Source organism: Heliangelus exortis, chromosome 9 (genome assembly GCF_036169615.1).
Source record: "Heliangelus exortis chromosome 9, bHelExo1.hap1, whole genome shotgun sequence".
Classification (NCBI taxonomy): domain Eukaryota; kingdom Metazoa; phylum Chordata; class Aves; order Apodiformes; family Trochilidae; genus Heliangelus; species Heliangelus exortis.
Genome location: NC_092430.1, coordinates 13,725,969 through 13,749,059, shown reverse-complemented (window position 1 = coordinate 13,749,059; position 23,091 = coordinate 13,725,969). Strand labels below are relative to the sequence as shown.

Here is a 23,091-nt window from a genome sequence, read left to right as displayed (position 1 = left end):
TGTCAGGCCTAGTGAACTTGGACACATCTATTTATGAGAACATTTCCTTTTCTTACCTGCAGTCCTCATGAAAACTGCTGGCAGCTGGCTTCTGAAAACAATTTATCCTTTTTTTCCCAGTAAGAGCAGAGAAAGTAAGACAATTATTATTTGAACTTTTTCTGTACCTTCTACTTTTCAAGTTATTTTGTAATCAGTCTCTGTGTTTTGCCATCTTATTCTAATATATTAATAGAAACTTTCTCTGTTGACTTACTTGTTTTTGCTAAATGAAATCCCCTCTACACTTGATCCTGTCCAGTTCTGTTACAGCCTGCTTGCACTATTCTTGCTATTTCTGTAACTTTATTTTTGACTCTCTAATCACTAAAAAGCTCCTGATGTACTCAAAGGTGCACTATCTTGTATTTAATGGAAGAGCTTTCTCTGGTGGCATCAGGCATCCTTTAATTCTTAGTATAAAAGCAGATAAGTGATGATGGAGTAACTATGTATGAACTAACGGCCTGGCATCTCTTTTAGGACAGCTGCCCCCATACCTGCTCTGGCCCTGCAGTGAACCCACAGAAGATCACACTTCTCGCATGACAGGTTAAGTTTCCTTGCACTTGTCATGAGCTCACTGCCATGTTACTTCAAGACATGCACACTGCCAGTTACCTTAAGGTAGCTGCATTCTTAGCCACACTGCACGTGCACTCCTACACACAGCAACAACCAATCACATGCTCGTATCTTACTCTTCACAAGAGATCTGACCTAACAGCTCCCTGCCTCCACTGATGATTCCTGCTTTTTTTTGGATCCATCATCCTTTCCTGCAGTCACTACATGCTTCCTTTCCTCAGAGCAGTCAGCTGAATATTTATAAACATTTTCATCTCATGAGCATTCTACTATTCAGTTTTCAGTAAGCTCCTGCTCACCAAATTTTAATTTCCTAGGGTATTATCTCCCTCAATCAACACAAGGCTGCTCCACAAGTGTGCTGGCTATTCAAAGAACTGTAGAAAACACTCAGCTGTAAGACTTTTGCAACAGCTATCCAGATAACTCCATTACCATCAGACCCTGCCCTTCAGATGCACCTAACAGCAGATAAGGCAACACTGACATTCCAGCGTCAGGAAAAAAACCCTGAAGTTAAATCTAGGTGCTGAGTCCAGGTCTCCTGAAAATTTATTAACACACTGAACAGGAAAAATTACGTTCTCCCCTTCAGGATCAAGTGCTCAGTGTATCTCCTGAATGTCACCTGCAAACCAACCACGACTGCTGATGCATTTTCCACTTCTACACAGAATGTAAGTAGGGAACCACAGATTTTTAGCTCTGAGTATGAAGTTTCCATGCCAGATCAGAAGAGACGCTGAGAGCTGCCTAGCCATTCTGGAACAGGTAGTATCTGTGATCAAGAAGTAACAGGTTTTTATAATCAATAAAATAAAGCAGGGCTTACTTCAGGAGCATTTATTTTCTTTATGTGGTTTCAAATGGAGACTGGCCGTCTCTGCTCCACACTAGCATGCTGCCTTCTGAGACCACCCTGTCTCCCCTCTCTGTTGCCTACATCAGTTGCTCAACAAAGTGATTGCCTGACTTGCCATCACCAGACAAAGCCATCCCAAAGCAGTGTGTGACGTGATTACCGAAAGATTTACAGAGCCTCCACATGGAAATTTCCAAATAGTGGCAATTTTCCAATAGGAGTCTTTTGTTTTCAAATTACACAATGTGTCATCTGATAATAGTTTTTCCTTCTGATGTGGTGGAAGAACATAACCTCTGCTGAGATCACACAGGCAATGAGGGTCACCTTTTTTTTATTTGTTCTCACCCTCTACGCTACTCAGGAATCTGTGGTCATCACTCCCTGAGCACCTGTGCCAAAATGGCCATCTTTAAACACAGAAACAAGGGGGTATGAACTGATTTTGAACAATTCGGGTTGGGAATCACATGAGTTTTCACTAACAAAACAGCAAAAACACATAATAAGAATAAAACCCCAGTGGAAATGGAAGCGGTGCTGGCCCAGTTTGTAAAGAGGATTACACAACACTGTTACCTGTAAGAGCAGAAACTTGGGTGACAGGTCTGCAACCCTTCTGATTCAGTGTCCCTAAGTTTACAACAACGAATGTCATCTGCCAAAGACAGGTAACAGACAGTGAGGCCTACAGATATCAGAAAGGTATGGTAAATTTGTTTATTCAGCTACACAGAAACTGAACAATTAGAAGAGGCTTTGGAAACAGAACCTGAACCAGGCAAGAGGGGCAGCCTGGAGATGAGTCTGAGGTGAGTGCACACAAAGACAAGTGGCAGAACAAAAGACAGCAACAGACATGTCATAGTGTCATTGCATCCATGGACTATTAGATTTATTTGGTGTGTTGCAGTATTGCTGAGAGGCTTCCAGCAATAAATAGTGCCCTACAAGCTATTTGTACACAATAGTGTGTACAAGCTACTGTACACACAAGCAACTGGCAGAGTTTCTGCCCTAGAGAGCTCAGAATTACAGGAATGACAGGATGCAACAGGCAGATGAAGCAACTGAAGATGTAACAAGCCCTGCCTGCTGCACTTCCCCTGGGTCTTGGATGAGGGTAAACGGAGGCTGCAGATGAAGATGCTGTCACTTAAGAAGCATTTTTCTCCAATCAGAGAGTTTTGATCAGTACTGCTACTCACCATGAGCAAGCATCCAGCAAAAACAGTAAATCCCTTTGCATGAAGCTGTTTTGCCAAGGCATGTCCAAAACCCTTGTCACAGCCTGTGATCAGTACCGCCTTCCCTTCAGCCTGTGTGGGGAAAAGACAGGAACAGAACACTGACATTTACTGCCATGATGCAGGTACCAAGAGCACCCTGCAACAGAGCCCAGGAGGAGCCTGCAGCCCCACAGCCAGGGCCAGTTTGTGTTCAGAAGGTAAAATTCCAGCTGCAAGCCACAGTGGGCATACCACCTGTGTGCACGCTAACGTGGCTGCAATCTAAACCCAACAGTTTCAGTGGAGATTCTTCTGGGTCAACCAGCACAGACAAGATGACAAGATTCCTGTGGAGAAACACAACCAGCTCCCAACTACTGTGAAATCCAGGATTTATTCAATTGGCAGTCCGTAACAATTTGTATTGCCTCCATACCTGAGCTATAACAGTAGCACTTTCTTTCAGACGCCAGTGGCCAAAACAGAACAGAAACATTTCAAAAGAAGCTACTGATCTAACAACTCCTGGGCATTATAGGAGCAGCATAGAAAAACATCCAAATGACAATATGTCATCTGCTTGAACTATACAGCAGCTCCTTTAACTGCAGAGTGCCTCTCTATTTTCTGTTCCTACCTACTCCCACTCTATGCAGTACTTTCCATGCCATATTTTACCATGCAGGAATGTGACTGCAGGTGAGGGTTTTCTTCTGAAAAACACCAATCTTAACAAGAACACCTTACCAAATCCTACAGTTCTCTCCTACATAATTATTATCTTTTGACTGATGGATAAATTGCAGGAGATTTGATACTCCATCTGGTATGACACAACAGGCTTGTGATAAGATGTGAAAACGGAGTCCTAAATCTTGAAGAGAATAATATATCAAAACACTGCCCATTCATCCTCTTTCTTTGCTTGAAAGTCATCTCTCCCCTGCTCTTTTCACCACAGCTGTGAAACAACAAACTCCTAATGCTTGGCTCATCTTGCAGGCACCCAGTTGCAGTGCTACACACTGTGAGGCAGTAACATGACATAGTAATAAAGAGCTACAGAATGCAATAAGGAAGTGAGGTCAGTTACATCTCTGTGAAGATATCTCATATTGCCTGATACTGTTATTAGCAATAGCTGGAATATGAACATTTGCATTCTATACTACCTACATTTGAAATGATTCAGCTTGTCCAGCCACTCTTTCAAACAGAAATGGGGCAATAACCAGTACTCTCTGAACTTGTTTTGCTGACATGGGTGGCAGTGAAGTCACAATAAAGAATAATTGCAAGGTGATAGTGATCAGATCATTACTGCACAAACTCAAGATGTTCAGAGAGCCCTCACCTATATCTCATACTGAAGTTATTGCTTTCCAAGGGGACTCATAATTTGAAGTTGAAATGAGAACAGATCAAAAGTCTATCCTGCATCTAACATAAAAACACCCACATTAATGCTGATTCCTATGCTCAAGCAAAGAGGATGCAGCTACAGGCTAGGCTCTGCTAAAGCTCTGAAGGCAGACACAGCTAAAGGACATACAATTAGAATTAAATACACTGTACTCAGTTTTAATCTCATTTACAGTGACACAACTCCAAGACAGAAAAGTATCAAGTACAAACCAGATCACAGAATATGCCAAAGTTACCTCCCACATTAATTTAGCAACTTGGCCCTGGGAGAAGAAAGGATTTGATGTTTTTCTCTGTCTCACCTCCCTAGACCTTTTGCCTCTGAGTCCTGAGAAGAGAAAGCTTCCCAAAAGGGCAGCAACCAAGCAGGAGATCCAGTTATAACCAGAGCCTAAGACAGACAAACAGAGAAGATATCCAATCCTCAGCCATCATTAACTCCCTCATCAGCTGGTCTAATGAGGACAGAGATTAGCTGCAGAAAATAAAAGCAAATGCCTGCAAAGTGTTCCTTTTTTGCATCTAGTTTTAGCTCTCAGCAGCTGATTTGTCTTCTGAGGTTATAAAAAAATCAAACCCTGAACTGTACGCAGAAGGAAGGAGGTTGCAAAGTCCTCTCAGCTGTCTATAGTGGTGACAAAAGTGAGGAATACCTTGCAGTATGAGAAGGCTCCTGTGATTATTTGTTAATAGCTTTTATTACTCTAATTGGGTAGTAAAACATTCACTATAGCAGCATGGTTCATAACAGGCTGAGGCCCCAGGAGCTCTAAGCAGGATGAAAAGGAAACCCAAGGGATGTAAGAAACCGCACATCTATATCTGTCCCATCTTTGTGCCATGCCTGATGTAAAGAAAGCTCCAGCAGATGAGAGCAGGGATTAACACCATTCCCAGCCAAAAAGATCCTACCTACAAAAAAACATCCAAACACAGAAAAGCCTTGTTATCCTTATCTTCTGAAAGTCCCAAGATAAGCCTAGTGGGCCTCATTCCGAGTTTGATAAGGTCAGCCTGCAGCTCAGAGTTTGACAGTGCTGAGCCAGGCAGAGGAGCTGCTATCACCTCTCCACCAGGCACTGCAGTGACATTAATCGGCATTTTGAGGACCTTCAGGTGCCTCTATCACCAACTGTCAGGAAATGCTGCACAGGAGATGCACTTGTGTACAGTGCTGCCAGGGCACCTGAGACCTACTGAGGACTCAGCAACTTCTTGTGCTGGAGATGCTGCTGTGGAATCTGGTAGGGCAGCACTGGCTGTACCCTCAGCCAGTCACTGTGTGACCCACAGCACTGTACTACACCTTCCACATAGTTAAAACATCCCCACTGAAGCAGCCTGGTTTTAATCTGCAGCCAGCTCAGATGCACACACCTCACCAGCTTTTCCTACTGGGATATCATCACTTTATTAAATAGTAATTTTTTTTTTCTCATGCAGGTGATCTTTCAAAATTATACACATTTATTGCAAAAGAAGCTATGGAAAGTGAAGCTACTCTTCAGCTTCAGTCTCAATGTGGAAACTCACCATGCTTGTCTTGACTTCATCTTCTATTGTGTCACTTGTTTTCTGGATCCTGACCCCTTTTATGCCCTCCTTTGACCATCTTCTTGTTAACAAACAAATTAATTTGAAGATGAGAGCAATGACACAGTAGACTTCGCTTACTCCCTTTTTCAAGTCAGGAAGTTGAGGTCAGAAACAGAGGAAGACATTTTCTGGGGTGGGACAAGGTCAGAGGAGCAGAGTGGACAGAAGAAGAGCGAAGTCAGAGATGGCAAAAGGGACAAAGCTGTTTTCTGGCCGTTTCAGCAGGACAGGACTAAGGTGGAGCAAAACCGCGTTCACTTGCGGGTTCTTTTTAGTGCCTGCAGAAAGGCTGTCTGGATTTTAAGCAAGAGCTAAGCTAATTCCAATCCAGTGAAAGACATCTCGTGTTATTTAAAACATAGATAAGAGGTTGTTTATGCAGTTCTGTTCTATTCACAGGTTTTTTGTTGGTTTTTTGTTTTTTGTTTTTTTTTTTTTTTTTTTCTCCCTTAAGCTCACTTCCAAATTCAGAGCGCTGGCACAAGACGCCAGCGGTTCCGTGACCCCCGGGAGGTGCCGCGGGGTCGGCCCGGCGAGGCCTCAGAGGTACCGGCATCCTGCCCCAGGCTCTCCAGGGCTCGGCATTTCACCTGCCTCACAGTGTCTGTGTTCAGCCTCCACAGCTCAGGCACCACAGCTGGCCCGACCCGGTGCAGCAGCAGCCACTTTGGGCCCCGGGGGAGCCCCCCGCCGCCTTTCCTCGGCGAGCCCCAGGAGAGGCCGAAGCCCCTCGCCGCGGTACTCACGGGCAGGGCGCGGCGGGCCCGCCGAGGCAGAAGGAAAAAGAGGAGGCGGTGAGCCAGGCACCGCCCGCCGCCCGCCGCCCGCCGCCCGCCAGCACCGACGCGTCGCCCAGAGCCAGAAGCGGCACCGCAACGCCCCGCATGGCCGCAGCCTATGGCCGCAGCCTATCGCCGCCGCCCGCCCGCCCCCGCCCCGGACCTTCCCCCGCCCCGCCCCCCGCCGCGCTCCGGCAGCCGGGGCACCGGCCCAGCCTCATTCAAACGGCTGCAGCGCCCGGCAGGTAACGCGCGGGTGGTTCCTCACCGCCGCCGCGGGAGGGGGGCGGTCGGAGCGGCCGGAGCGGCCGGGAGGGCTCGAGGCACAGCGGCAGGACGGCCCCGCCGGGACCCCGGTGCCGGTCCCCCCGGTGGCCTTGCGGGGAGGGGGCGATCCGGGCGGGGCAGACCAGACCGCGGCGGGAGGTGGGGGCGCCGGCACCTCCACCCCCCCCCCCCGCAGGCCGCCCCGGGCCTTCACACGGTGAAGGCCGCGCCCCTCGCCCTGCCCCCCCCCCCCCCCCCCCCTCTGCCGCCGCCAGCGCCACCGCCACGGCGGGGCCCCGCGCACTCTCCCGCCCTGGGCGAGCGCCCTTAGCGCGTTGCCGCGCCCTGGGCTGGGGCAGGGCCGGCGGGGCCTGCCGGGGAATAAAGCCAAACCCCTCGCCCTCTTCTTCCAAAATTTTTCACTAAAAGAGGGGAGCAGCAACCTAGCTCTCGGATTTGATCAAACTCCCTAAATTTCTGAGCACTACCGGAGCCAGCGAGTCCTCCTGCGCCTGGAGCTCTCCTTTTTGAGCTCGGCGCTCCACCACTGCTCTTGTTGTGGTATTTTTACCGTTTTTCAGTCGAGGCCTGAAGTTTCCCATCAGGCCCTGAAGCCGCCGCAGCAGGAGCCCGGCCTTCGGCTGAGATGCAAATAAACCCTAACAATTAGATTCCGTTTTTCTGCTTCAATAAAGGAGGCTGTGCCTTAAGCTTGGGAGGTGCTTTTTGTTTGTTGGATCGGTTTTATGCAAGATGAATATTACTGAAATTAACTTCCTATACTCAAGAACCCATGTTCTTGAGCTGTTTTTTCCCCCATAGCGAGTGTAATGGTGATTCCCTGTGTGTAGTGCAGCATCACCAGATAATTACAAAGAAATGTATTTTTAACTGAATGGCTGTACTATGTGTAAAGCCCAAGGATTGCTTTGGGAACGTATAACATCACCCATGAGCTGAACTTGTATTTTAGTTCAAAATTATTTCATATAGCTCACGTGAATTCCATGTAAATATCTTAATTTTAAGCTGTTTTAGAGAATAGAGTTAAAGATGCATTAAAGAAGGAGAAAATGGCATTTTCTTCAAATGCCTTTCTGCTTTATGGTTCACTTAAAATTTTTTCCTTACTTAAAGCATCTTCAGGTGGTTGAAGGTTGAGTTGTTTATCTCAGTGTGAGGGACTGTAGGGCGATAGATGAGTTCCTTTGGACTTTATTTTGTTGTTGAAATATATGGAGTCAGCATGACTTACAAAATAATTGAGCAACTTAAACAGAGTTGTTTTCTTCTGTTGCAGAGCTAAGGAAGAGCAGTCTTGTTAGTAAAGAGTGTTAACTGAAAACATGTTGGCTACCAAGCTGTCCCGGCCTCTCCTGAATTTCTCTGTGAAAGCCCTGAATTTCAAGGACCCAGGAAATGGTATCAGGTAAGTAACTCGATGAAGAAGAAAGAGTTAGATCTTGAGTAAAGCATGTATCAAGGGCTCATTTGATTTCAGTGGAACAATTTATATACAGAATCACAAGATGGTTGAGGTTGGAAGAGCCCTCTGGAGATCATCTGGTCCAACCCCCTGCTCGGGCAGGACCTCCTAGAGCTGTTTGCCCAGAACTGTATCCACATGTCTTTTGAGTCTCTCCAAGGATGGAGACTCCACAACCTGTGGAGCCTGGGCAGCCTGTGGCAGTGCTCAGTCACTGAGCTGAGCACAGAGATGATGGACTCTATGAAAGGAGGGGTTAGCAATGTGATTTTTTTTTACACTTGGACAATCATCTGCAGTCAAAACGGAGTATTGTAGAGCATTAATTCAGTGTCAAGCAAGGATTTATTCTTGAATATCAGGAAGCAGGCCTTGCTGAAGCGCAAGGAACTATCACATATTTCTATGACTTCATTAAAAAGGCAGTGAGTCACATGAAAAGAGAGAAACGGGAGAGAGAGGGTTTTAGTGAAACACAGAGGTGGGCTGAGTAATGAAACTGTTTATTTAGAACAGGAACAGAACATTGCCAATCTAAGTCTAATTCCTAGCTCTGAAAAAATACCTTTTATATTGATTTATAATGGGAACCATACTAATCCAAATTCAGAGAAAATTAGTGCTCTCACTGGCTCTGCTTTAAAGCAAGGCTCCCAAACAGTGGTGCATGTACCACTTATTGCACGAGCCATTAAAAGTGGCTTATGGCCTGCTAAGCAAGAAGTGCCACCTCCAGAGTTGTTCTGCTGCTGTTGATAGCAGTGTCATTATCATCACTGTCCATCGTGGCTCCTTTAACAGGGAGCAGTAGAGAGCAAAGATAGCTAAACTGTTAGAGATTTCCTGTGCAAACAGAATAGGCCTTTTATCACCTGTTTACTCAACAAACACCAAAGCTGCACTGGCAGGAATCTGGTGTGGCCTTAAAAATAAAAATGAATGCTTTATTAGCTTGAGAAAAGAATTTTCAGCATTTTTTTTCTTCTTTTGTTTTGCTTACTGTGTATTTGTTTTTGTGGATCTTGTACTCAGGGAAAAAATACATTGCACCCACTAGCTGCTAAATCCAAAATGTAAATCCAGCTTTTCATCTGAAAGGCAGTGTTGTCACTGTACCTTAATGCATCAAGGTAGCATTTATATACTTGCTTCTTCAAGCTGAGGGCTGCCTTTTTTTGGCATAAGTGAAAAAAAATGAGTGCATGGTTACAAGCCCAAATTTAATTCAAGACCATCTGTGCATTTCAGGAGCCTCAGTTATGGTCTCCAGAATTTAGTCATGCAGAATGACAGAAATGGCTCATGGTACATTAGTGTAATGTGTGGGGGCTAACACTGCACATGCATTGTAGCTGTTTCCTCTGATGACATCTCTGCTGATCAGCAGCCAGCATCTATTTTATGCCCTTGCCTTCAGGTCAGGTGAGGCAGAATGTCAAGTAATTGTTCTGTACAGCTTAGTGAGAATAGAGTGCAACAAATCAGTGTCAAAGAATAGGACCAGTTTAGACATTGAAAAATAAAAATGAAGCTCATGCAAATAAATGTTATGGCCATTTCTGATCACTTTGAGACACATGAAGAAGCTTATTGTTGAGGTTAAAGTTCCAAGCCAGGATTGCAGGTTGGTGATGTTAACCCAGACTTTGCCTGGGAACTGACCTTTGCAGTAATTTACTTTGGGTGTAGCTATTTCAAGAGCTGATTGGGCTTGTGACACTTAAAGTTAGAAAAAGAACAGGAAGCTGAGTGGACACTGTCAACCTGAATATAAATCAGGTCCTTTCCTGTCTGGTTCAAAGCTTCTGCCCCAGTAGAGCCTTTTTCTTGCTTTGTTTTCACAAGATGCAGTTCAGAGGCCAGTGTTTGCAGATTGCTGTTCAGTGTAGTACAGGTCACCCTGGGAGCACCTGTGATGTATGAGCAGGAGATAATTGTGAATTATGAAAATTCACTTAGAAGAGCATCCTGGAAGATAAACTCTGCTGAAGGATAGATGCTGTTAGAAGGGCCAGGGGGTAGATGAAGTACAGTAAGTCCAGGGGAAGGCCACAAGGCTCTGGGAGGGTAACGTCTGTGCCCAAAGCAAGCATGAAAAAGGTGACATAGTCCAGAGAGGTGGCTGGCAAGGACGGAGGCTGGGGTCACTCTGGTGCATTGTTAAGGCTTAGTTCTGATGAATGATGGCAAGATCTAATACAGCATGATGTTACTGGTAGCACAGCTTTTCTAAATACTCACAGCCTGGAAGACTGTTGCTTTGCTCTGCTTTGACTTAGTAAAATTGGTTTATCTTCCTGGGAGTCAAACATACTGTCCGAGGAGCTTCAGATCTGCATGGCAGGTATTTCTCAGGATGGTGAGACACTGGCACAAGTTGCCCAGAGAAGTTGTGGATGCCTCCTCCTTGGAAGTGTTCAGAGCCAGACTGGATGGGCCTTTGAGCAGCCTGGTCTAGTGGGAGGTGTCCCTTGCACATGCAGAGGGGTTGGAACTGAGAGATCCAAGCAAATTCCACAGAAACAATGCCACAGCAGAATACTTTCATCAGACAAATGAATAACTTCCCTTACCTCAGTTTTGTGCAACTCCAAGTGAGAATGTTGCTGTTGGAAGTGTAAACAAGGTACTGCCCAATTTGTGGGTGGAAACAGCTCTGTGCCTCCAGACCAGGAGCTATTTTGGAATTCTTCATAATAGCCAGACAGCTTCTGCAGCTGGAAATAGCATCAAGGTCTTTTGAGAAACGAATGTTTCATATTGTAGGAAACACACACAGACTCAGACTCATGAGAAATACAGACCAGATTTGTCTTCTCAAGTGACAGTCTACATCACATACATAGGCAACGCTACATTTCTTTTCACGTGTATGCTACAGCATCGGAGTACAGATAAGATATTCCATGCCTGATTGTTCTATTGTTATTTGTGGTTTTTTTAACAGGCCTGTGCAAAAATTTTGTTTACCTCTCTTGTCCCCATGTGGCAGCCGCTCTTATGCAAGTGAAGTTGATCAGGTGAGTGTGATTGTGGTTTCCAGTAACTTGTGCTGCTGAGCTGGGGGTTTAAAATCTCTAAAGCCTGGTGACCAAATTCATCTTTCTGATTTGCCAGAGTGACTCTGATCTGGACCTCTACAACATACTCCACATTCTTTCCTAGCATAGAGCTTCCATTGACGTAGCACAGCATGTGCTGCTAAGGATGGAAACAAGCAATCAGGCTAGTGAGTTTTTTCTATTTTTGGAACTCACTCAGCAGATGAAATCTCCCACCTTAAACTAAAGTAAAGGGATTTTGCATCACAAAATCTTAAAGCACTCTTTCTGGAGTGTTTAAAGAGACGTAAGGCAATGTGTCCTCACCTCTTGATCTGGAGAGTAGCCCTCTCTTTAACAGCACTTACTTTGAAGGCAGTAGCTAGCCAGAAACATCACCAAGTAAAAGGAAGGGGGATGTTTTGCCCTCTTGCTTGTCCTGCAGCACAGAACTCAGCCTTGTAGCAGCACTAGAGCATGTACATCTTGCTCTGTAAGCCTGGCACAGAATCTCAGGAATTTGGATATATCACTGCTGGGCTTTCAGCATGACCCTGAGTGGTCCCTGTGTATCCTGAGGAAAGCCAAATTCCTAGTTTGTTGAAAGAGATGAACTGGAATGAATTGCAAGTAATTATTACCTAATCCCACCCACAGCAGCACCTTGCTGCGTGTGCACTTACTGCTCCTAGAATATCTAGTACATCATTTAATTTTTAACATGCCATTTAACTGCTGCTTTTCTTTGGGTTAGAAGAAGGGGTTTAGAGAAGAAAGGAAGTGTACTACTATTAAAATTTTAAGCTGGAAAAATAGGAAGACCACAACTCTACCAAACAAAAAGACTGATGACCAACTGGTCGTAGTTTCAAATCTTATACCCACTTGATTCTGCTTAGCTTTCAAAACCTTCCACTAGAGGGTTTACATGCTAGAGAGAGAAATCTGAGTGAGCAGTCAGGAAGATTACCTTTGTCCTTTCTTCAGTCAAACTTATGGCCTTCATGGCACAGAAGAGGTGACTACTGCCTGCTCTGAATATACAGGAACTGTTCTTACTGAAGGGAGAATATTTCTTGGGAACTGGTATACTTTCAGACTTGAAGGTGGATGTGAACTATCAGGAAGTGGTGGGTTTTTTTGTCTCTTTGGTAGCCTGTCGGTAGGAATACCAAACTTCTGCTTGAGTTGAGAGGACCACGATCCTGCCTCACTGGCGTGAACTCAGTGTGAAACCTTTGTCTTCAGGAGGCACTGGGTGGCAGCAGATGGCAATGAGTGTAGTGAATGTGCCTGGAACTGACTGCTCCTGGCCAAGGACATGGTTTTGTTCTGTGCACTGCAAATCATGGATTTCAAATACTTATCCTTAGTATGTTTTGTTCCGTTTTGTTTTGCAGATTGGCAGCAGAGCTGTGCTTATAACAGGTTGTGATTCAGGGTTTGGATTTGCCTTGGCAAAGCACCTGCATACCAAGGGCTTCATTATTTATGCTGGCTGCCTGCAAAAGGTAGGGAAAACCAAAATGTGTTTTTCACCCATGTCATGTGCACAAGCACGTAGGAAATCCAGTCTTCCCTCCTCACTGCACGGCTTTCTGCCAAGGAGAGGAAGGGTGGTTGGTAGCCCAAAGGAAAAGACAGGAGTGCTTGAATTTCATAGAGCATAACCTGCTCTAGACCAGAACCAGGGCTACAAGGTGTGCAGAGAGGTTGTTACATAGATTACTACACTGTAGTCTGTTCCAGATCTGACTGACTGGAAGCCCAAATCTAATTTTGTAGGCTTATCCATAAACACATTTTGGGATCAGGCTGAGCCTGAACCTTTGCTCCTGCTCTCAGACTGTACATATTTACACAGTGTTTGTTGTGATTATTTGTGTAATTTTAAGGCATATGGCATAAGCATATTTTTCTATATTTGTGAGTACAGCCATGTCAAAGTGTGTGAAGGTGATAGAGTTCCACTGGTGCAATTGAGAGCAGAATCTGGCCACAAATAGCGTAGTGATGCAGGCTTGGTGCACTCTCCAGTAGCACTCTTTGTGGCAGTCAGAGGTACCTGGTCATGGAGAATAGGAGAAATCTTTAGCCTTTCCCTCATTAGGAAGTACTGCACTTTTTAATTTGTGTGGCCATTTCCCAATAGAAAGAAACCAACTTCTCAGGATATCCTGGGGTGGGTCAGTTATTTTGATCCTAATCTTTTAGCTCACCCATCTCTATAAAAGAATCTTCCATAGTTGTTGAATTTAAAGAGAATTTGCCTGGTGTTTTTTAATATTACCAATACTCTTTCTGTTGTTAATTTTTCCATTATTACTAAGTTTTGCTGAAACTACTAGTTTCTTTCTGCTGCATTTTGTCAAAAGAGAAATTTGTTTTGATAGCTCTGTCCCTTGTGCTGTCTCATTTTGGGTGAAGGGTTTGTTTGTTAACTTGGGCTCCCTCTACAGGCATTACAGCAGAACAAGGCACTTTTGAACCTGTTCTTCAGAAGGTATCAAGAAGAGAGAGGTAGATCAGTACTTATTTGGCAGATGTGTTTACTCAGCTTTCATTACTGAAATTCAACATTAGAGAATAAAAGAACGTGGCAGACTTAAAACCCACTGTTTAGAATAATAGCCTGGATCTTTGTTGAAAGGAGACAAGAATTTCAGAGCTGCAGAGTTACCTATGGGTTTCACTTCCTGTGTCTGAGCTGCCAGCAAGACCCAGTTTTGGCCTCTGACAATTTAAGTGTAAGCTGACATGCAGCAGCCTGACAGACCTCTTTTGATCAATATGTATTTCCTTGCCAAAAATAATGAGAAAGCTTTGCTGTATCACTTTGTCATTAAATTCTATTTCTTTAGCTTGCCTTTCATCCCATGTTCCAAAATTGTGGCTATGGCAAGACTGGTAACAGGAATTATCAACAGAAAAACACTGTAAAATGGCAAAGCTCCTTGGTTAACAGGTTGGCCTCCTATGTGTGTCTTCAGGCCATATCCTTTAAATAGAATTACTCTGCTGATATAAAAGAACTTCAGGAGACTGACCTGATTTCTCATCATGTCATAGATTTTACTAGCAAAATCATAAGCAGAATTGTGTAATTATTATTTCTGGTGCTAATTTTAGAGCGAGAAAAAGCCTGGTATGTTTTTAAGTTCTAGATAGAAGTGGAGGTAGAAGTAAGCAGCAGCATCTTTTTCTTAGGTATATTTGACCTAACCCTGATAGAGAGGAAATGACTATGAAACTTCAGTGTTGTTTTCATGGGACTGTTTTTCACAGCACACCTGCAGAAGCATATTGCAGCTTGCGGAGCCATCATCTCCTCAGGGAGAGGAGATATTCTTAGGAACATTATATCCTTATTGCTTATTAGAAGTGTCTGCAATGATGACTTTTTAGCAGGAAAGGTTTCCTACAGATCCTGAGCACCTGACTGTATTGTTGCTGAAGCAAACCTGAGAGAGGTGTTCAGAATCATAGCTGAGAGAAGCCTAAGGATGAATCTGTGCTGTCGGCTGTTTCACACACAGTTTCTTCCTAACATTTTCACTGGCAAACATATTTGTGTGAGGGTTGTGTTGATGCTTCATTGCCAAAAGGCAGTGGTAGACGGGATCTAATGAACAATCACACTGCAGCTGTCTTATTTTTTCCTCTTTGGTTAATAGCCAGAGGACTCAGCTGACACAAGATGAAGAAGGTACTTTTCCACCAGTATCTGTTACCAGTGGACACGTGATGTTTGTGCCAGCTGTCAGGAATATGGTGGAACCCCTGTTTGCTTTCCTTTGTGTGCTCAGCCTGTTGGGGCTTGCATGGGGTATAAGAAGGCAGAGGTTATCTGAGCAAGCCAGCATGCAGGCCAGCTACTGTAGGGCTCAACAAGAGCGCCTAGAGCCACAAGGTATTACATATCACTTCAAGGACACACTGATAAAGATACAAGCTAAAGGGCATGGGTCTCAGAGGGTGACCATAGGAAGAGGACAATGAGGCAGCAGTTTACTTTTTCAATATACAAGAGCTGGGTCCTCTTGCCATGGCAACAGTGGGCCCTGGGGATGGATGACAGCAGAGATGTACTTGGTCTCTTGTTGCAGCATGAGAACATCCTTCAACTGCTGCCTGTGGGTTGTGGGACAGGCTCCACCCCATACCAGGAGAGCATGACACAATCACAGGGTGCCTGACTTAAACACCATCAATCTGCCCTTTCTGAAAAGCCCAGGGAATGGTCCTGTGGATCTGGGTTAATGCTTAAAGTTCTGGCTCTTGGCCAGAATTTCATCCCCAGGGGTCTCTGTCCAAGCACGTCACTGTATGTGGGTAGGAGGGCAGGAGAGATGTTGGTGTGCTGAGCCAGCCTTGTAAGGTAAGAAGAAGAGGCCACTTCGAAGGTTCCAGTAGAGCTTACACAGCCTCTGAGGCTGGTGTGTTGCTGTGTGCATTCCCACCTGTGCCACTGGTGTGCTTTCCAGTGCTTTGCAATCCACACAATGCTTTTGATTGAGCAGCAGACTTAGCACAAAACTCTATTTTCAGTCACTGTAAAACCAACCACCACTAAGCTGTGCATGCGACTGCTCCCTTTTTTGTGCAATATACTTCTGTGTGAGAAAGGTGCAGTTTGTCACTTAAGGACAAACACTTAACTGGTATTAACAGTCTGTGGTGGAATAAGGATGGGTGGAGAAGATGGTGGGAAGTGTCAGGTACTTAAGATAGGGACCTCTCTGTGAGCACAGCAGATAAGCCCCAGAATGAAAGGAACCAGGAGAAAGCTTTTTGGAAGATGGGTGGCACAGAGACAGGGATGTATGACCACCCTCATGTGGTATCTGCAGTGGGCTGTCTGAAGGGAAGTCTTGCTTGGTGGGGCGGGTGGGCTGGGTTCAGACTGCAGAGGTGAGCACCATCTCATTGACAACAGATTGATGGCAGTCTCTGACAGGGGGTGCCTGTGGCTCGAGGTGTTTAGAATGAGCTGATATTACTCATCAGTCAGGGAACAGCCTTGCCATGAACTGATGTGTTCCAAATCAGAGGAAGAATTGCTGCTTATCCAAAAAAGCTTCTTCTATCACACCTGCCTTGTAAAAGCTCAGGAGTGGACACTCCAATGCATGCCTGCTGATGCCAACACAGTGAGCAGAGCATTGAGTGTTTGGGGAAGGAGAGCTGAGCAGCCATCAGATGATCCTGTGAAACATGCTCCGTGTCTATGATATTTATGAGGACTAAAAGACTTCTAGTGAAGGATGATATTGAGGGGACAGAGGGAGTTTCTGACAAGACGTGGATGTCCCTAAAAAGTTGTAATTTTCAGAGCTAAGCTTCATCATTCTCTACAAAAGTACCTTAGAGTGGCCAGCAGAGTCCAGTAGCTTGTAACCATGGGAGAGATTTGGGGATCATCCCAAACTCATGTTAATATCCCATGTCTGCATTCTGAAAGCACGTACCCAGGTTTCACTGCTGTGAAGGGAGTAGCTCTGGGCACAGCAGCCTTGTTAGCAGCATCTGGCCCATGTAGGAGGTACGTCAGGGGTCAGCCACAGCAGGACTGTCAGTGGATATGTGTATGCTGGGGGAATCTGTTGTTCTGAGCTGAGATAAAAGGGGTGGAGATGGGAAATGGGAGTGAGAAAAAGCTAATAGGGGAAGGCAGAGAAGAGAGGAAAAGACACTAGGGGGAATGGCTAGTGGGCAGGCAAGGTGGCCAGGCATGTGATGATCAGACTCTGCAAGAGTCTGCTGGAGGCAGTAGGTGGGTTTCCAGGCAGTGGGGACTGTATGCATGGATTAGCTGGAGGGAGAGAGCAGTGGGCAGGCAGCCCCTCTTTTAGGAGTGTCACTCCCAGAGCTGGCGACAGGACTGGGAATCAAATGCATTGTACATGTGCAGCTGCTCATTGGCTGCTCTATACCATACCCCTGCTAAGCTATTTGCTGTGCCTCATGTGCAAGCCCAAGTGAGGATGGCACCACGTTCCCACCACTGCACTAGTGGGGCATAGCTTGGTCTCAGGAGGTTGTACTGGGCAGGAGTTGCCTTGCCAGACTGGATCCAGCTCTGGCTTCTTTCTTAGTGTTCATAGCATTTTATACCAGCTAATTTAGGGGCAGGGCTCAAGATCAGATGGAGATGCTTAAGGAATGGTGCTCTGCAGGAGCTGCCCTTCCTCTGAGTTTCAGGCCTGTCCTGATCACTCTGTGACTGCCCTGCACACTCTTCTTTGCTTGATTTGATGGTTGCTGTGCATTTGATATTCTACACAAGCTCCTTTGTTAGATTCAAACCTGTGCTTTCTTTCCCTCTAGGACAAGGGAGGTGGTGGCTCCAAGGAGCTGGACAGCATGAACAGTGATCGAATGAGAACTGTTCAGCTCAACGTCTGTGACAGCAAAGAAGTGGACCGAGCAGTGGAGCACGTGAATAGCAGCTTGGAGGACCCGGAGAAAGGTAGGAAGGAGTATGCAATGGGCTCCGAGGTCACATAGGTGGCAGGAGCTCCCTCAGCTGGGCTCTGAGAGTATATTCAGGGCGTATTTCAGAAGATGAGCATATGATTGAAGGGCACAAAACTTTGAGGAGCAGCAGTGTAGAGCAAATGGCCCATTTAACTTATGTTTCATATCAGAAAGCAGCTTCTTACTTAAGACTGCATCTGCAAAGACAACTTTTTTTTCTCCGCTAGCTTCTGTTAGGGACATTAGCAGAAGGCAGGGTGGTGTTCAAGGTGCCTGAATTAGTGCTTTCTTTATTCCTGTGTCCTGAAGTTTATTGCAACTCTCTTTATGTTGTAAAACCTGGCCAGTACCCAAATATGGGGTATTAGCAATGAAAATGTCTCCCCAAAACTTTCAAAAGGCAAAGGAAATGTAGAGTTTTTCCAAAATATTTCCCATGAGGCCAGCTGAGTATTACTGATGCCATTGCAGATATCACCACATATTACAGATTTCAGAGTCCAGGGGGTAGCTGTACCTGACTTCCTTAGTTTGCCTGCCTCATTCTCCTGAGGTGATAACAGCACATTCTGCTTCAGTACTGTGAAAATTCCAGTTGATCATGCATTGATGAAACCCTTGCACCCTTTGGTGAACTACATTTTTCCCCTAAAGAACATCTGCACTTCTACCCATGAAGGTTGTTTAAAAGCAGAACAATTAATAATGTTTAATTTGGTATTTTATATAAACCTATTTCTTTTACTTCTCTTGACATTGGATTTTATATGTGGATCTCCTGTATAAATTAAGTTTTCTAGCCCTGTATTCTCAAGCATAGGTCAGGATGAAGTTACCTTTTCTGGGCTGCTTCTGAGAACACAGATCTGGACACATTATGTCAACAGATAACAGTGAGGTTTTTTAAATGTCAGATAGAAGCCATCCCAGAGCTTTCTCAGTCTGTTCCTGTGCAATTAGAATATTATATTAAGTGAATTAGTTTTATTCAAAATTCCTTTCAAATCTTTTTCACTGCCAAATGAGTTGTTAGCTTCAGTTGTTGCTATCTTAGTTGCAGCAGAAGAGAAGAGAGTTCATGGCATGCATACCCACCCCTTCTCACATCCCCCTGCCCGGCATTGCATAAATTCTAGTGTTTATGGGGATTTTATATTGAAAGAATTACTCTTGAGTCTTACCAAGTCTTTCCTGTTCTTACTATTTGCATTTAGAGACTATATTTTGCTTCTTTTAAAAAAATCACGACAGATAAAAAGAAAATGGTGAAGAGAAGAGCTTAGACAAGGCTGAAGCTTTCTGTTTGTTGGCTCACAGCTTCCCAGGAATCTCATGGTACTTTGTGGCTTCAATGTTGGACAGTGCAGACAGATCTTGACTGTGGTTATATTTGCTCAGGAGGCTGAGGTTCACTCTGGACTCTGTTCCATATGGCTTTCATCTTTACAGGTCTTAATTAAAAGCACTGTTGTGTGGTTCCATAATCTACTAGCAAGGTGTTTTCCAAGCTGCTTTCATTAATGTCCCAGAGGGAAAGCTTTGTGCTTGATTTTGTCTTCCAGGGCTGTGGGGGCTGGTTAACAATGCTGGGATCTCCACATTCGGGGAAGTAGAGTTCACAAGCATGGACACCTACATGGAAGTAGCTGAAGTGAATCTGTGGGGCACTGTACGAACCACCAAGGCTTTCCTCCCACTCATCCGGAGGTCAAAAGGTGAGTGATCTCCTTTGGACTGATGCTCCCTGGAGCAGGCCCCCTATTCTGCCCCATGTCTTGCTGTGTTAGAGGCCAAAAGGTCCCTTTATGCTTCTCTCTGCACCACTGGCCACCTTCACACCTGTAGAGACAGAATGTGACCCACAGCTTATGCAAAAATGATGGATTTACTGACCACTTGGAGTTATGCAGCAAGGCAGCAGTATTGAAAGCCAGTAATTATTACTCTCTCCCATCTGTGCTGCCTTCTCCTGCAACGTCCCACAAGATCTGATCCACGGTACCTTCTGTTATCTGATCAGAAGCTGCAGCTCACCATAAATGCCAGTGCAAGGAGCAACTGCCCCTTCTATACAAAAAGCAGCTGTGGCAGTGCTGGGCAGGGTGGGCAGCAGCAGGGTACAGCAGCGTGCTTCATGCAAGAAGGTTCTCAGCTCTGCACTATTATTACTTTCTGAGTTTATAACATACGAGGACTACAGGTTTGTACAGGGAAGGATTGGATCTGCAGCTCACGTGGGTCATAGCATAAAGGGGCAAAAGCTTTCCTGTACTGGGTACAACTGCCTGACAGGAAGAGTATATTTTTCACTCTTAAGGCATCCACAGACATTCACAATATTGGTTTCATAATCCTGTGCTGCAAACCTGGGCTATACGTGGCCCAGGGAGTAATTCTTATACTGTGGAAAGGTATCCACTTCTGTGGTCTGTTTCCCTCTGTAACCCAACTCAGTAATGAACATTGATAGAAAGTGTGGAGAACTGCAACCTCTGATTACACTGCCGCATCCTACCAGCAGTCTCCCTGGCCAAAATGGATGGCTCCTGAGAGGAGAAAGGCCCCAGCAGCAGAGTTAGACTGCTCTGCCTGTTCATGGTGCAGTCCGTTCCCTTTTAAGAGGCAGACGTGATAAGCCACCATTTGGCCCCTAGAATTTGTGCCTTTGACTTGCAAATAAAAAAGCTCAGCCTTGATGCCCACCAGCTTTTTGTTCTGCAGCTTCCTCTTGTCTGGGCTCAGCCCCAGGCAGTACTGAGCAGTCCTGTTTCCCACCGTGCAGGTTCTCTCCCACCTCTTCTGTGTTCCCTGTATTGCTGAGCTTTGTGTGCCATCATTTGCCTATGCCCTCGGCAAAAGAGGCCAGGTAGCACAGGCAATGGGCTTGTTCTCCTGCCCAAAGGCCATTGTGCAGGACAGCAATGCTCAGATAGAGCCACCAGCAGCCCTGCCAGTGGACAGGTGGATGCACATTGAGGAATCTGTTGGGTGGTATGTGTCAGGTATCTGTTTCGGATCAGGTCCCACGGTTCAGCTGTGCTTTGCCTGGCTTAGGTCGAGTGGTGAACATCAGTAGCATGATGGGCCGGATGGGCAGCCCTGCCCGCTCACCGTACTGCATCACCAAGTTTGGGGTGGAAGCCTTCTCCGACTGCCTGCGGTATGAAATGGCGCCCCAGGGAGTGATGGTCAGCATCGTGGAGCCTGGCAACTTCATAGCTGCTACCAACCTCTACAGCCCCGAGCGCATCAAAGCCATAGCTGACAAAATGTGGGACGAGCTCCCCGAGATAGTGCGCAAGGACTACGGCAGGAAGTACTTTGATGAGCAGGTCAGCAAGATGGAGACGTACTGCAACAGCGGCTCCACAGACACCTCCCCCGTCATCGACAGCGTGGCCCACGCCCTCACCTCCACCGCCCCCTACACCCGGTACCACCCCATGGATTACTACTGGTGGCTCCGCATGCAGATCATGACACACATGCCTGCTGCCATCTCAGACCGGCTCTATGTCTACTGAGGCCTCACGCTCCTGAGCTACACAGGTGGGAAATTTGTTTAAAGAGAACGTTGTACACACTTCCCATTAGTTGTTTTTCTAACCTCATTTCAGAGTACTGTATTTTAGCTCTAAAGGGTTCACTCAAACATCTGACACAACCTGAAGGGCAGTTGTTTGCAAGGGATGCTTCATAGACAGGAATATGTTGTTTCTGCAGGGACATTGATTTTTTGCTATTTCTTTCATGTAACCTTTTTTATTTTTTACCTCAAATGTCAAGCTAAAGTAATTATTTAAACTGCAATTGCTCTGAAGTGTTTTCAGAATGATTTCTGCTGACAGCTGAATGAACACAATCTTCACAATTCCTGCCTAGGATGCAGCCTGTACTCCATAAAACAGAAGCCCTCCATGCTGTTACAGCAAACCACAGCCTCCTGATGACAAAGAGCATCCAACAGACTTTTCCAGGCCTGGTCACAGTATTCCAAGTCAGAGCAGAGGCTTCTTTAATTTAGGGATCAGAACTCAAAATGCTTGAGGTGCGGAAACTGAACAACTGACTCTGTCCCTATCTCTCTTGGAATTACACCATTGAAATTCAAAACCCTAGGGAAAAGGGAACCAGTCTGCTTTTCCTGCATGCTTTCTTGCAAAGGAGTTTGACAATCCAGGGACTCAATCCTTCAGACCTTTCCCACAGGAGCTTTTTTTTTTGAGCATTCCTGTGAGTGTGAGCAGCTTTACACACAGGACTGCAGGCGTCAGCATTGTCCCACAGTAACATTTCAACAGTAATTGAACATCAGCTCCAGATTTTGAGAAGAGCTTCACTCCAGCTTCCATAATTTTTAAGGATCGCCACTGAGCAGAGGGAACAGAGAGGGTTGTAGCCATTCTTACCAGGGACCTCAGGGCTACACTGAAATATTCATACAGCATCTTGCACACAAGGGCCTTAACCATGACAAGGGCCTCTAAGAACTATGGCAGTGCAGGTGATGATAACAATAACAACTTCCAGTGAAGGAGTCACTGAGCTGAAATACTCTTATATGGCACAAATCTGACAGAATGTTCGTAACAATAGTTAACTTTAGGAGCAGTATCATTTCTTTGAGGGTTGTTTACATGTCTGAAAACATTTGTTTTGTACTGTAAGGAAAAAAATAAAGAACCATAAAAGATGCTTTCATGGGAAAATGGGGAAGGAGTTAATTTTTTTTTAAGCTTGAAAGGCAAAAAACAAACAACTAATTAAAACACCATTGTTAGCAAAGTTAAAGAGAAGGGCTTTTATGTGCTCTAATAATGTACTGGGACATGAGCAAACTTCTTTGGCTTAATAAATGTATACGTGAATGATAACAAAATTCAGAGGCTCCCTCTCAGTTTTTTAAAAGTGAGTAGGAAAAGCTCATATTTGTTTGTGGTGGTTTTATGTTTTTTTTAAGTTTGTTAAGGTTCATGCCTGTTCCACATACACATTGCACTCAGAGGCTGATTTTCAGTCCTGGGTCTTACATGTCTGTGTTGGATAGTACAAGAGTTCTATAGGTGTACCAGATGTGTCCTTCATCTTGTGACAAAGCTGTCTAACTTCCAGACTCTGCATTCACAGCTCTTAAATTTGCATCTGTACTGGACTCCCAGAGATTACAAAGGATTATTACGGATTATTTCCAGGAAGCAGGAAGAGAAACTGAGCTCTGAAGAGGGGAGGGGGCTGGCCGTGATTCAGCAGGGCAGGCACACAGCAGGTCACTGACAGACCCAAAATAAAACCTTGGGAGAGA

At 45.3% G+C, this 23,091-nt stretch overlaps 1 protein-coding gene and 1 pseudogene across 4 annotated transcripts; one reads left to right on the top strand and one right to left on the bottom strand.

Annotated features, from left to right (window-relative positions):
* Positions 1-6,652, bottom strand: part of LOC139799819 (D-beta-hydroxybutyrate dehydrogenase, mitochondrial-like) — a 16,617-nt pseudogene extending 9,965 nt beyond the window's left edge.
* BDH1 (3-hydroxybutyrate dehydrogenase 1) lies at positions 6,600-23,091 on the top strand. Of its 4 annotated transcripts, none has more exons than XM_071752216.1 (8): positions 6,754-6,880; positions 8,086-8,214; positions 11,219-11,291; positions 12,713-12,823; positions 17,640-17,781; positions 19,352-19,504; positions 20,844-21,338; positions 22,917-23,091. In XM_071752216.1, the coding sequence occupies exons 2-7, from the start codon at positions 8,132-8,134 to the stop codon at positions 21,311-21,313; spliced, it is 1,032 nt and encodes a 343-aa protein (XP_071608317.1). In that variant the 5' UTR covers positions 6,754-6,880; positions 8,086-8,131; the 3' UTR covers positions 21,314-21,338; positions 22,917-23,091. The 4 variants fall into 4 exon arrangements, with proteins under 4 accessions (XP_071608316.1, XP_071608315.1, XP_071608317.1 ...); XM_071752217.1 differs by lacking the exon at positions 22,917-23,091 and adding an exon at positions 21,672-22,668; XM_071752215.1 differs by lacking the exon at positions 22,917-23,091 and having other exon boundaries at positions 6,600-6,763; positions 20,844-22,668.

What these genes read in the sequence shown, in the direction of transcription:
- BDH1 (XM_071752216.1), top strand. Translation starts at nt 8,132, where the DNA reads ATGTTGGCTACCAAGCTGTCCCGGCCTCTCCTGAATTTCTCTGTGAAA. An exon ending in GACCCAGGAAATGGTATCAG is followed by an intron (nt 8,215 to 11,218) that starts GTAAGTAACTCG and finishes TTTTTTTAACAG; the next exon opens with GCCTGTGCAAAAATTTTGTT. An exon ending in ATGCTGGCTGCCTGCAAAAG is followed by an intron (nt 12,824 to 17,639) that starts GTAGGGAAAACC and finishes CTTTCCCTCTAG; the next exon opens with GACAAGGGAGGTGGTGGCTC.